The sequence below is a fragment of the Zeugodacus cucurbitae genome, chromosome X (genome assembly GCF_028554725.1).
Source record: "Zeugodacus cucurbitae isolate PBARC_wt_2022May chromosome X, idZeuCucr1.2, whole genome shotgun sequence".
Classification (NCBI taxonomy): domain Eukaryota; kingdom Metazoa; phylum Arthropoda; class Insecta; order Diptera; family Tephritidae; genus Zeugodacus; species Zeugodacus cucurbitae.
The window spans coordinates 31354943-31369337 of NC_071672.1; the positions used below are offsets into that span (position 1 = coordinate 31354943).

Sequence of the window (14395 nt, forward strand, 5' to 3'; positions counted from 1 at the left end):
CTCACCTCGAATATCGATGATTTGATGCTGGCTCTTGATTACAGTCCTGTTTGGGACCAGATGTCACAATCGCTGGATGTGAATTGAGTACATGGTGCGGTGAGGTATGGACTGAAGGCAACAAATTCGGCGGAAAACGAAATGGGAAATCACTATAATAAAGGAAAATTTGGTATATAACTATATAATATATACTAAATACAATATGATAATTCCGAAAATTCGGAATTGCTTACAAAGCGTTTGCAATTTTCTATGCATATATATAATTCAATCCTAGCAATTCAATAAACCGTAATCACAAGAAATATTTAATTTTCATAAAAATAGTATTATATGCAAAATATATAGATGTACGACCTATTGACAAGTTTTGGCCAATGCCGATGCCGATTTCTGCATTAATAAATTTATTTAGTAAAATAGTTTCTCCAGGCAAGTTGCTACATCAGCTGAATAGTTTTTTTGCTTAAGGACGGTCAGGAAGTTGAATTTGGCAGATAATAATTTATTTTGAGCCATCCACCTACATGCGGACTTAATTCGAACCTGTGCTGTCAACAAGACGGGACCCTCTAATGGAAACAATTGACCAGAAGAGGCCAGTTTGGAACAATAGGAGAAACTTGTGTTTCGTCAGGACAAAGAAAGGCTTCACATATTAATAGTGACACGAAAGAAGCTTCGGGAGCTTGTTTGGAAGGTTCTTTTGTATGCACTCTAGTAAGGAGAAGCGCAAAGTGATTATTACCTGCTCCTATCTATGTCGAATGATGTAGTCTGTGAAGAATTGGCCTCAAAAGAATCAATCTATTTAAAATAGACTTCCCAGTTTTTTGCCAACAACCAACGAGGGTTTTTATAAGGCATTATGAAAATAGCTTCAAAATCTCAACAAATTGTTGAATGAAACAGTATTTTCTAAATGAAGGCTAAATAAAACCATCAATTTAATGCCAAAATTTCCTTATATTAATTATTAAAGCGAGGCATAATTGGTGCAGTCAAATATGAATCATCCTGTGCTTTATCCATATTTTAAGCTTTAAAGAAGTTATAGTTATATATTTATATAACATAGTAAAAAAATATTTAAGTATTCGAAAGTAGTAGAAAGAACCGGCCAAATGTGGTTGGTGCCGATGCTGATTAATCGGTCGGACTCTTTATATATACAAATAAATGCTCAGATTATTTACCTCTAGATACCTGCTTAAACTAAGAATATTCATATGAACTTGATATTCAACTAACCCATGCTATAAAGTTAGAGATGAGTGTATTTTTTATTATCTTTATATTGTTAATAAGCATTAATTCGTTCATGGTAAAAAAGGAAAAACATTTTTATTTACATAATATAACAAGTAAGGAAGGGCTAAGTTCGGGTGTAACCGAACATTTTATACTCTCGCAATTTATTTATTTAACTTAATTAATATTATGTAATACACAATTTGACACACATATTTGTCATATATATTGTATAAAGTCCATTGAAAGTTGGAAACCATAATATTAGGTTAGAAGCACCGAGGTCCTCGTGTTCGATATATGGGGCCTTAAAAACCTATGTCCGATTTCGGCGATTTTTAGAATGGGGCTGCCACACTATAAACATAGTATTTGTGCAAAGTTCTGCACCGATATCTTCACTAGTGCTTACTTTATATATTGTAATGTAAACGATTCAGAACGTCTTCAAAGTTCTGGTATATAGGAAGTAGGCGTGGTTGTGAAGCGATTTGGCCTATTTTCACAACATATCATTGGGATGCAAGGAAACTATTACAAACCAAGTTTCGATCGAGTAGTTCCTGAGATATGGTTTTTGACCCATAAGTGGGCGACGCCACGCCCATTTTCCATTTTGTAAAAAAATCTGAGTGCAGCTTCCATCTGTCATTTCTTATGTGAAATTTAGTGCTTCTGACGTTTTTCGTTAGTGAGTTAACCCACTTTTAGTAATTTTCAACCTAACCTTGGTATGGGAGGTGGGCGTGGTTATGATCCGATTTCTTTCATTTTTGGACTGCATTAGGAAGTGGCTAAAAAAACGACTGCAGAAAGTTTGGTTTATATAGCTCTATTGGTTTCCGAGATATGTACAAAAAATTACTTCCAAATATGTCCCTTCATAGTGCGATCCTTCATACCAAATTTTATTTCCATAGCTTTATTTATGGCTTAGTTATGGCACTTTATGTGTTTTCGGTTTTCGCCATTTTGTGGGCGTGGCAGTGGTCCGATTTTGCTCATTTTCGAAAGCAACTTTCCTATGGTGCCAAGAAATAAGTGTGCCAAGTTTCATCAAGATATCTTAATTTTTCCTTAAGTTACGGCTTGCACAGACGGACGGACAGACAGACATTCGGATTTGAACTCCACTCTTCAACCTGATCACTTTGGTATATATAACAGTATATCCAACTCGTTTAGTTTTGGGTGTTACAAACAACCGTTATGTGAACAAAACTATAATCCTCTCTACTTTGTTGCGAGAGTATAAAAAAATCGCGGAAAAAAATGTAAGTGCTTACGTGAGTAGGAAATTACCTTGATAACGTTGTGTTGATGGGTAATGATGATGGGTAAGGACTTCGAAAACTTGATGCGGCAGAATATACAGATGGTGTATGCCTAAAAATATGCAATAAGTGCAATATTGATCAACAAATATAGCTATATAAAAATAAATATTTAAATAAAAATAATTTATAATATGCTTATTAATCCTTTCTGTAATTATTTATGAACGCTAGTTCCTTGTTTAAGATATTACATTTTGTTAGAATTTTCAAAGAAATAAATTTTTTTAAATTTAATTTTCGTAACGTACATGTATTCAAGTAAACACTGTTAAAATTTCAAGTCAATCCGACGGTTACTTTTGATGTTCTACGCATAATTGTAGCGACGCGTCAGCGCATTTAGTAGGCCGGTGTAGCGCCTTGTTTTTCTCAAAACTGTGTTTTAAAAGACGGTGACGAAGATTTCATTTCTCGGGAATGGCAGAAGTGATTAATCTAAAAGTTTTAAACAGGCTTCTGAACTATATTTTCCAGTACTTAATATAAGCTTTTTTTTACTTTTTTTTTTTGTACAAAATTTAAGGCCAAAATTATTATAGATTTTAATCCACCATTTTGTAAAAAAAATGTTTTGTTTCTTCGATCGATTAATTACAAGATTACTTTATGAAAATCAGTCATCCACTTCAGCAATATATCGTCCCCTCAATATAATAATAGCGTATGTGTTCATACGCCATTATTTTTTTATTGCTTATTTAGATCTCCATCATTGATTCTATATATGTCTGGTCAAAATTTCGTCAAATTCTACTTCCACAAAGTGGGTCAAAATGTCATTGGAAAAAATGGTGTATAATTTCATGTTCAAAAATTTCCTTCAATAAAAAAACTTCAAAAACTTTAAACTCGATTTTCTCAAAACCCAAAAAAAATTATACGCTATTGTTATATTGAGGGGACGATATGTAGTGTCAACGCAAAACGTCTTTTTTGTAGGTGTTCCTGGGTTAGATGTTTTCTCAGGAAAATTGTTTGAAAAACCGCATTTTTACATCCTAACTAGATGTAACCTCTTAATATCCGCGTTAACAAAATTTCAGTAAAATTTAAACCTACAAATTAGTTAAACATATGACAATAGTACACACTTACCACGACGGTGTCATATCGGGTCCAAGCATAGGATATGCATACTGGCTTGAGGGAAATGAATATATAGCCGGCCGCGTTAAACCTATAAATGAAAAAAGACGAGGTTATTCAAATATGCACATCAATAAAAAATACAAGTATGTGGAACATTTTGTGAATAGTTCGCTATAAACCATCGTTTGTGAAAAATTTAAATCCTTGGATTCATCCTTAAATAAAAAACCACTATAATTTTTTGATCATCTCGAACTATAGCAAAAATAGGCAGCGCTTAATCGTTTTATGAGGTACAGGCACCGCGTTGGAGTCTTATAAAGTTATTAAGAAGGTCCATGGAGTTCATGTCTGTCACGAGACGCAACATAGATACCAAAAAATTACCGTCTGAAAGGCATTTTTAAGCGAAAAACACCGTTATGCTCGTTTAAAAGTCGCTAAAAAATTAATGACATTTCACCGTTGATGACTGAATGAAAGTGATTTGATGTAACTAAAACTAACCATATACTGGCAGAGAGAGGCATAAGGATGTGGAACGTTATGAAAACTGGTGTACATAAACGCAATACATGTATATACATATATACATATGTCAAACAATTAAAATTGGAGAGGATGAGAGGATCAGTTATGGCGAGGGAATGCTTTACAGCAGTGAGCCTGCTGGACCGCTCCGCATGGATGATATAATTCAAGCAAGGTATTATATCACGAACTTCGAGAACTCGGATCCCCCAAATCTTGACATTTTTGGGCTCGATGGTCACACTGTATGAATAGTTTCAATGCAATAGGATTAAACTGCTTGAGCCTCCACAGTCTCAGACTCAAACCCATTAGATTAACTTTGTCCTTCGAAAACAATTGCGAGCTTAGAAAATGACTCATTAATATTTCACATTGTTATACAGTTAAACTTAGACACCAATCTATTTAGCCAGTATTTTATAAAAAGCGTCAAAGTCAAGTGTCATCTTGATGTAGTAGTCATGGCTTTCCTACCATGTACATTGCACAAATTTTGCGTTTTCATGTTAAAATTAATGGTGCTCTCTTTTTTTTTGTGTTAGTAGAGTTTTACTATTGTATTTTTTTGTTTTCATTTCTTTTTGTATTTCGCAAAGAAGAACGCGAGTTTTGATTGCATTCCCACGATTTATATCGCTCAATTGCTATTGCTGCTGTTTGCTTTCCAACCCCTCAAAAAAGGGTTGGCTAGAGACGCTACATTGTACAGCTACAATGTGGTATATGTATGTAAACATGTTTGTTTTTAAGAGTACATCTTGTATATAAACCCTGCAAAAATGGCGTATACTCAATGCATACAACTAAATAGCACCGCACAAGGATTACGGAGTACTCCGAAACTAACCTCAATTCTTACAAATTATGTAACGTAGTGAATTCTCCAACAATACAAGGAGTCAATATACTTAAAATGATCCTACTATATGGTCCACACATTTTTTTGGAGTATTAACCATCACAATATTTCCACTGATCTAGATCCTTTTATGACTTTTCATAATATTTTCTCTGACATTTTTTTTTCACTTATACCGGTTATCTCATACATACATACAGTGGAACTTCTATAACTCGAAGTTCTCCATAACTCTAACACTTAAATTGGCAATAGAAGTAAAATATCATACAAATTTCGTTCCATAAATCGAACTTTTGACCAGGGCATAATACAAAATTTAAAATTTTACTATCGAGACAGAATTTTCAAAAAGTACTTCTGTAACGTATGGAGGCGAACAAAAAATATAGTATTACACTTAGGGATTGCATAAATCATGTAACAAATCCATAGGATACAGACGTCAAGACCCAAATAATAGCAACTGCAACAAACAAAATCACAGAATACAAGTTTTAACGTATGCGCATAAAACTTTATGCGAAGTAAATAAATAAAACTACATTTTACTGCTTTTTTTGTGGATTATGATGATTCGAGTTAGAGAAGTTCAACTGTATTTTATATTTAATAAGACTGTACATTAGAGTGGGTCAATTTTTTTCTTGACAAAGCGGTTATCAAAATCGTAAACTACGATGAATTCTAAGAAAATTTGTCCAAGAAACCATGGGTCTAAAATGAAAATCGAGCTTCCGGTTTTTAACGAGAATCTTTCGTATATTGTATTTTGTAAAAATCGTATCGAAGCTAATGTGCTCAAATTTGGTATGTGATGTTGTATTTAAGCAGAAAATTCGACAGTACAGAAATTTTTTATAGGGGGCGTGGCACTGCTCACTTATGAGTTCCTATGTATATCTCTGGAACCACCTCACCGATTTTTTTCAAATTCTGTATACGTATTACATTATGCCTATGTAAGCGATATTTGGAAAATTATCAAAAGCGGACAAAAACCACGCCCACCTGCCATATAACGGTAATTTTTGAAAACACTAAAGATTAGAAATTTTAATAACTGTTGAAGGGAAACATCTTGAGTTTGGTATTCGGTGTTGTATTGCAGCCAGAAATCCGACTAGTTTTTACTCAAGGAAGAACTGTCGCGATTCTAACATTTTAAAGCAAAACTTAAGCTTCTTTTAATTATGGAGTCATCTCCATAAAAAAAAACTTTACGAATGCAAACATATCCTATGACCATTTGCTCGAATACATAGAATTTGACAATCCTCCACTTCCGGATCCACAAATTCCTCCACATATTCAAGGAACCGAGCGCTTTGTGCAACTGCTGACTAGCGTTTCACGTCGAACTATAGAAAAAAATCGTGATGGTGTTATGGCAGTCACGGTTGCAAGTCGAAACGCAACATCTAGGATGGACAGCAAACAAGACCTTAAAACTAATTAATTGCGAACTTTAGAAGTATATTATATATTGTTTGGCCCTTAACAGTTAAGTGTTTGCTTTATATATAGATATAAAATGAAATTGTTAACTGCAATACGATTTCGCGGAAGATTAAAGTTATTAAAGTTTGAAATTTTATTTATTATTATTTTAATTTTTATGGGTGGTTAGGTAACATATAAAAAAAAAACAAAATGAAAAGTTTCTCGTTAAAAACCGGAAGCTCCATTTTGATTTTAGACCCATGGTTTCTTGGGCAAATTTTCTTAGAATTCATCGTAGTTTACGATTTTGATAACCGCTTGGTTAATTTTTTTTGCTCCATACAAATTGACCCACCCTACTGTACATACCTCATACAAATAATTATATGTGCATGAACTTTTTGCAAAAAAACTAAACGATTAGAAAATTGCAAAATGTTTCTGAGTATGTATGTATGCAGGTTTGTTATTACTATTATATACGAAATAAAATACAAAACATTAAACAATTTTTTATGTATAAAACATTATTTAATTTTAGGCTTATAGTAAATATTTATATGTGCATTTTTCTATTTTTACCAATAAACCTTATACATTTGAGTTTCTTTCAGAATGTTTATTTTAATAGTCACGAGCATTGTTCTTACATTTTAAAGCTAAATTAAGCCGCTTAACCAGAGAATTAACTAATGACTGTGGAAAAGTTATGTAAATATTGGCATCTTCTTCTTCTTCTTCTTGAATGGAGAAGACAACGCTTACGCGGTTATAGCCGAGTCCACAACAGCGCGTCACGCATCTCTCCTTTTGGCAGTTTGGCGCCAATTGGTAATACCAAGTGAAGACAGGTCCTTCTCCACCTGGTCCTTCCATCGGAGTGGAGGTCTCACTCTTCCTCGGCTTCCACCTGCGGGTACTGCATCGAAAATTTTCAGAGCTGGGGAACTTTCGCCCATTCGCACAACATGACCTAGCCAGCGCAGCCGCTGTCTTTTTATTTGCTGGACTATGTCTATGTCGTCGAATAACACAAACAGCTCATCATTCCATCGTCTGCGGTATTCGCCGCAAATTCTTGCTCTATGGCTAATTTAAGGTGATGTACTGTCTCAAACTGCTTTCCGTTTTGGAAAACTGTAGCAGAGAGGATCTCCAAAGATCCTCAATAGAATTTAGGTTCGAACTCAATGCTGCACATTGTAATACGGGGATTTTCCAGTCGTTAAAGATGTTCTTCGTGTGGGTTGAAGCGTTATCCTACTGATATGTCCAGTTATATGCCGTAATTATTTGCAGCAAATTTTATCAACTCTTTGTCCAAAAGATCTACATAAATATTAGCATTCATTTGAGGGGATATAAAACATGTAGATGTCTTTCCACTGCAACAAAATGCAGCCCATGAAATCAGGGTACCGCTTCGAAAAATATCTCGTAGCAGGACCGTCGTTCCTTGGGCGAATCGCTTCAATATTTTTTACAATGATCTGGGCCGACCAAATTTAGTTTTTTTCGTCACTAAAGTCTATATTCTATCACTTATCGGCCCAGAATTGGTATTTATTTGCAAACCTCAAATGTGCTTTATTGTGCCTTTATTTAGCGTTGGTTTAGGTACCATGGAGGTGTGCTTGAGAGTCTGACTTTATGTATAATTGGAAAAATTATGTTTATTGTGATTTGCAGTCTTAACTAGATCCTTATTTGACCGCTGCTGATCAAGTCCGCAACTTCTAGCCGTCGAATCATCCTTTTGCACCGATTGTTTTCCGTCCGCTGCGTCGCACTGTTCCATAATTAGTGGGGGTTTTAAGAAGTTTTGATATACATTTTCGATATCGCTTTGGTCTAGACGCGATATTCCCAATTTTATGCATTTCTATGATTATTTCTTGTTCCTTGGCTGACAAACTAGTACCACGAGGCATTTTAGGCTTAAATTTATAAAATTTATAAAATTTATATTTTTTCATTCTAATTCAAATATGAAATCATTATTTGAGAGCAATTGTTTTGGTTCACAGGACGATTTAACATACAGTAGAATCCCGATTAACCGAACATCGATTATATGAACAAAGTTATCCCCATATCCGAACATCGATTATCCGAATATCCGAATATTCGAACATCGCGTATCCGACAATCGATTACACAAACATTGATTGTCCGAACAACGATTACCCGAATATCCGATTATCCGAACATCGATTATGCGAATATTCAATTTAAAAAGGTTTTTGGTAGAAAAAATAATTAAAACTAACTCTATCTACTGCTTCAATTTGATACTGATGCAGAAATGATTTATAATTGATCAAATGTTATATGAAAAGTAAGGAGAGCGCAGATGATGAAGGTTCTGAAACTGGGGATTTACATATGTATGTCAAGTACCAACTCACGCAGAAACTTTTGTAGCTCTAGATGTTTCTTCGAGTGGTTTGAAAGACACAACGTATGGGATATCATACAATAGTTACAATTGCAACGCATCAGGGACTTGGCCGCTATAAAATGTAGCCAAAAAACTAGTTAGATTCAATACTTAGCCAAGTATTGTACAGTGTTATCGTTTAAGCTCGTGTGTATATGATATAAAGAGGAATGTAAAATCCATTACATAATAAAAAAATTATTCGGATCAAATTATTGTGTGATGAATTATACCAGCATGCGTTTCAGACTTTTCATAAAAATTCCGCATCGAATGATTATGAAGAAAAATGTCGAATATGTTGCAAACATTTTGAAGAGGGCACAATCCATTTGCGCTTATTTAGGCCCAGTATTACTGCAACAATGGGCGTGTAAATGTGTGTAGGTATGTATGTTTTCTGGTAAATTTTTCAGTAGCTACGACCAACAAACTGTATGTAACTTCCCCTAAAACCGCAATGTATAATGTAAATAAAAAAACAGCATTGTGTTATTGAATTAGTGCGACCGACCGCAATCAGAGTGGAGTAGATGGAATTGAAGTGGGATGTAGTGGCAGCAAGCAGTGCATTGAAGTGGTGGTATTGTTAACAAAACAACAATAAACGAAAGGTCTGACGGCGCATTGTTTAAAGGGGTGGTCAACATCTAGCAACAGGCACTGAACTTTTGCCTGCTATGAATTACAATAATTATTTAAATGTAACTGAGTTCGATAGTTGGCTTTGGTCTGTAAAAATTTTAGTAGGTTTTCGCAAAATATGTTCGAGAATACAAAGGAACGACACAACGGCATTACAAAAAAATGCAATCAAGCAGCTTGCAAGAATGCATGTAAAGCTATTGCATAATAGAAAAATGTATATGAGTATATTCCGCAATAATAGATACGGTTACGTAAATGCCTATTGGATAAAAAAGGCACTTATGATTAGGTAAAACGCTTGGAATCTGTTACAAACTGCTTTAGTCGATTCGATCTGTTTGTTGGCCATCGCATCTGCTTAACAAGCCTAGAACCTACTGTCGTCGAATTCAATGCTATTATTGTCGCTTTGCTGTCGGTGTGAATGTAGACCTCCCTAGAGGAGCCACACACTGCTACCTTGATTGCTCTGTTTGAAAGACACTGCAGTGGTCTGGTAGCCTTAAGCTGGTGTTGATTGAGAACTTCCGACTGAAAACTCCCCTTCCCACATTCCACTTTAACTTCGATCCATCCGTGTACCTCTTTTCCAACGACTTCTCCCTTCCCACATAGTCCTCGTAGGTATGTGCGTAGAGAAGAAACCGCTAGAGGACGATTCCGCGGTGCAGTGATTCAAGCAATGTGAGATGCAATGCCGCTGTTTGGGACCCTTAATGTACTTAGCGTCTCATAGTCTGATAGTGACCTTTGCACCTGCCGGAAATATCCACAGGTACGACCCCAACTTTTCCCAATAGCTCCCTTACAGCAGTATAGTGCTACCGAAGCTTTTCTTCTCAGTATATGCAGTAGAAAGCCTTTGGTTTGTATATTATTTTTCATCTTTTAACACACCACCGAGGCGTACTTGGGTTGTGTGCTACGCTTTTTTTTGCTACAATTGTGGTAATTAGGGTGTTGTGCTAGCATTTAATCTTCGGAAAAATTTTAAAGTCTGATGAACAGCACAGATATTAAATAACATTTTTTTTCATTATTATTGTGATTATTTTAAATTATTTCGTATGTTTGTTCAATGCTATTGTTGTATTAAATGTTATTTATTGCAAAGTTAGTAATATTTTAGATTCATATGTATAATGCGTTTCAAGTATTTATTGTATCTTAAACTTAAGAAAAAAAATGTATACCTGGGTTGGTAATAATACCTTGGTCCTTTAATTTTTTTGAAAATTTAATATTACTAACCGTTATGATATTTATATTATGGTTTACCTATTATGGTTTAATGCTCGAAAATTTTATGAAAAAATGAAGCGACTTAACGAAGGTTTCAAGACCGGAGCATCCTCATGTAGAGACCAAGGTGGTAATCTGGTAACCGATGTCCAGGGCATACTGGGATTATGGAGGGAACACTTCTCCGACCTGCTGAATGGCAGTGAGAGTACAACACCAGGAGATGGCGAACCCGATCCCCCAATCGATGACGATGGAACAGATATTCCATTACCCGACCATGAAGAAATTCGAATAGCAATTACCCGCTTGAAGAACAACAAAGCAGCGGGGGCCGATAGATTACCGGCAGAACTATTCAAATACGGCGGCGAAGAACTGATAAGGTGCATGCATCAGCTTCTTTGCAGAATATGGTCGGAAGAAAGCATGCCTGACGATTGGAATCTCAGTGTGCTCTGCCCAATCCATAAAAAGGGAGATCCCACAATCTGCGCCAATTACCGTGGGGTCAGCCTCCTAAATATCGCATACAAGGTTCTATCGAGCGTACTGTGTGAAAGACTAAAGCCCACCGTCAACAAACTGATTGAACCTTATCAGTGTGGCTTTAGACCTGGAAAATCGACAACTGACCAGATATTCACCATGCGCCAAATTTTGGAGAAGACCCGTGAAAAGAGGATCGACACACACCACCTTTTTGTCGGTTTTAAAGCTGCTTTCGACAGCACGAAAAGGAGCTGCCTTTACGCCGCGATGTCTGAATTTGGTATCCCCGCAAAAGTAATACGGCTGTGTAAATTGACGCTGAGCAACACCAAAAGCTCCGTCATGATTGGGAAGGACCTCTCCGAGCCGTTCGATACCAAACGAGGTTTCAGACAAGGTGACTCACTATCGTGCGACTTCTTTAACCTGATGCTGGAAAAAACTATAAGAGCTGCAGAGCTAAACCGAGAAGGTACAATCTTCTACAAGAGTGTACAGCTCCTGGCGTACGCCGATGATATTGATATCATCGGAAGCAACAACCGCGCCGTTTGTTCTGCTTTTTCCCGCATGGATAAAGAGGCGAAGCGAATGGGTCTGGAGGTGAATGAGGACAAGACGAAATATCTCCTGTCATCAAGCAAACAGTCGGCGCATTCGCGTCTTGGCTCCCACGTCACTGTTGACAGTCATAACTTCGAGGTCGTAGATAATTTCGTATACCTGGAAACCAGCATCAACAACACGAACAATGTCAGCCTCGAAATCCAGCGCAGAATAACTCTTGCCAACAGGTGCTACTTTGGACTGAGTAGGCAATTGAACAGTAAAGTCCTCTCTCGACGAACCAAAATCAAACTCTACAAGTCGCTTATCATTCCCGTCCTGCTCTACGGTGCAGAAGCTTGGACGATGTCAACATCAGATGAGACGACACTAGGAGTTTTCGAGAGGAAAATTTTGCGCAAGATTTATGGTTCTCAGAACATTGGCAACGGCGAATACCGCAGACGATGGAACGATGAGCTGTACGAGTTATACGACGACATTGACATAGTTCAGCGAATAAAAAGACAGCGGCTACGCTGGCTAGGTCATGTTGTCCGAATGGACGAAAACACTCCAGCACTGAAAGTGTTCGATGCAGTACCCGCCGGAGGAAGCCGAGGAAGGGGAAGGCCTCCACTCCGTTGGAGGGACCAGGTGGAGAGCGACCTGGTTAAACTTGGGATCTCCAACTGGCGCCGAACTGCGAAGGAGAGAGAGAGGTGGCGCACTATCGTCGATTCGGCTATAACCGGCTAAACGGTTGCAACGCCAATCACATACATACCTAATACAGTCATTAGTTTTCAACAAACGGTTGAAGTGAAGATACGTATATGTATATATGTAATTGTTTTGAAAATAAAAAAAAATTCCAGGGAAATTACATAATTATAAGTTTTGAATATAAAAAGAATATAACATATTATTCTTTAAAAAATTTTAAAGTTTAAGGGAGGTGACTACACCTCATTTTAAGCACATCAAGATATTGTGTATTTGCTTAACATAATCATTTCCACCCTATTTAGTTAATCTTTTAATTTTAGCTTAATGTTTGAAGTATAAGTATAAATTTGTTTGCAATGTTTCTATTTTTTTATATATATTTAATAGCTGTAAGAACTTATGAACTTAATTTGCAAACTTGAAATATTTATTTATAATATGTTGTAATTACTACATTTTTTATATCATGTTTTCCTTTTAAATTTGAGTTGTAAAAGTGAAAATATGCCTACTGCATACACCAGGGGTGGTGCGGAAAATGCAAAATATTTTAAAAATAAATATTTGTAAATAATTCAAGTTAAAACTAGCAAATTCATTTTTTTGTAATTTTGTGTCAGTAAAGTTTAAATAAGTGTGGCCAAAAATAACTTACCACAGAGAAGTACTTGCATGAGAGCTGTATTGTATTCTCACCACTTATAAAATATCTCATCTACATTAAATAAATTTGTTGCATATGGCACACATTGATGTTAAAATCTTCTATAAGTGAAATATAGCAAAAATAAATAAATTCGCTTCATATAAGACAATATAATATTTGCTATTTTATGACTAAAGTTTTACTAAAATTAAGTACTCAATATATACAGCACTGTGTTTTTCCAAGATGGCGGCTATCTTACCACCGAGAATTCCTCACGAATAAGGTTTTTTACTATATGTACTGAGCTTTTCTTACTCTCTTCCATGAGAGCTTCCTATCTCGGATCTATGATTGCAGACTGGAACCTCCCAGTGAGGGTAGAGTGGCGTTTGGAATTTTATACCTGCTTGTGAATACCTTCTCCTCCTTTTTGGACTTTCGAAACTTTGTGGTATTGGACCGATTTCCCCCATCTGCATAACCAATCCGCTCAAGGTGCCACGCAACACAGGCATTTAATAAAGATATTCTGCTCGGACGAATGAACGGACAGACGGATGTACATACATTGCGATTAATATTGCGAAAATGTTTTTTTTTATAGTTTTATTAGTTTACAAGGGGGGAACTTGGTTTAGTAAACAGTTAAGTATGCAATATTGCAGTGCTCTTAATTATTTATGGCGTTACAATTATTATGCGGAATTTCTTATCGACTTTTACATACATATGTACATGTTCGCAAGTTATTTCCAAATAATGCATTAAACCTGTAGTCACATTGTTCAGATGCACTGAAGAACGGAGCATGCCTACAGCTAACTAATTGAGAATAAACACAAATATTCAGTGTGTATTGTATGTGTATTTAACACGTCAAGTTTAACATACCATAACAAAAGCAACAAGTGCACACATGCCCACTTTTTTACATAAAATTCTTGTGCAATAATACATAATCCCTACTTTTTGTTAGCATGTTTATGTGCACAACAAGCCTGTACCGATCATGTTATTTGCTCATAATTGCGTGAAATAATCCGTAATACGTACCGGCAAATAACATTTAAAAATACAAATACAAGGGGCGGCCCCGTCTATCAGCACTTCTACACTTGAATATTTCTGGTGCA

At 35.9% G+C, this 14395-nt stretch overlaps 1 protein-coding gene across 23 annotated transcripts in view; it reads right to left on the minus strand.

The window, feature by feature from the left end:
* LOC105218274 (protein pangolin, isoforms A/H/I/S) overlaps positions 1-14395 on the minus strand; it is a 159340-nt gene that overhangs the window by 57930 nt on the left and 87015 nt on the right. For all 23 annotated transcript variants that reach the window (XM_054235502.1, XM_054235500.1, XM_054235499.1 and 20 more), the window contains 3 exons: positions 3687-3768; positions 2557-2640; positions 6-152 (listed from right to left, as the gene is read on the minus strand). In XM_054235502.1, coding sequence (XP_054091477.1) covers positions 6-152; positions 2557-2640; positions 3687-3768 — 313 coding nt within the window. The remainder of the gene's footprint in view (positions 1-5; positions 153-2556; positions 2641-3686; positions 3769-14395) is intronic.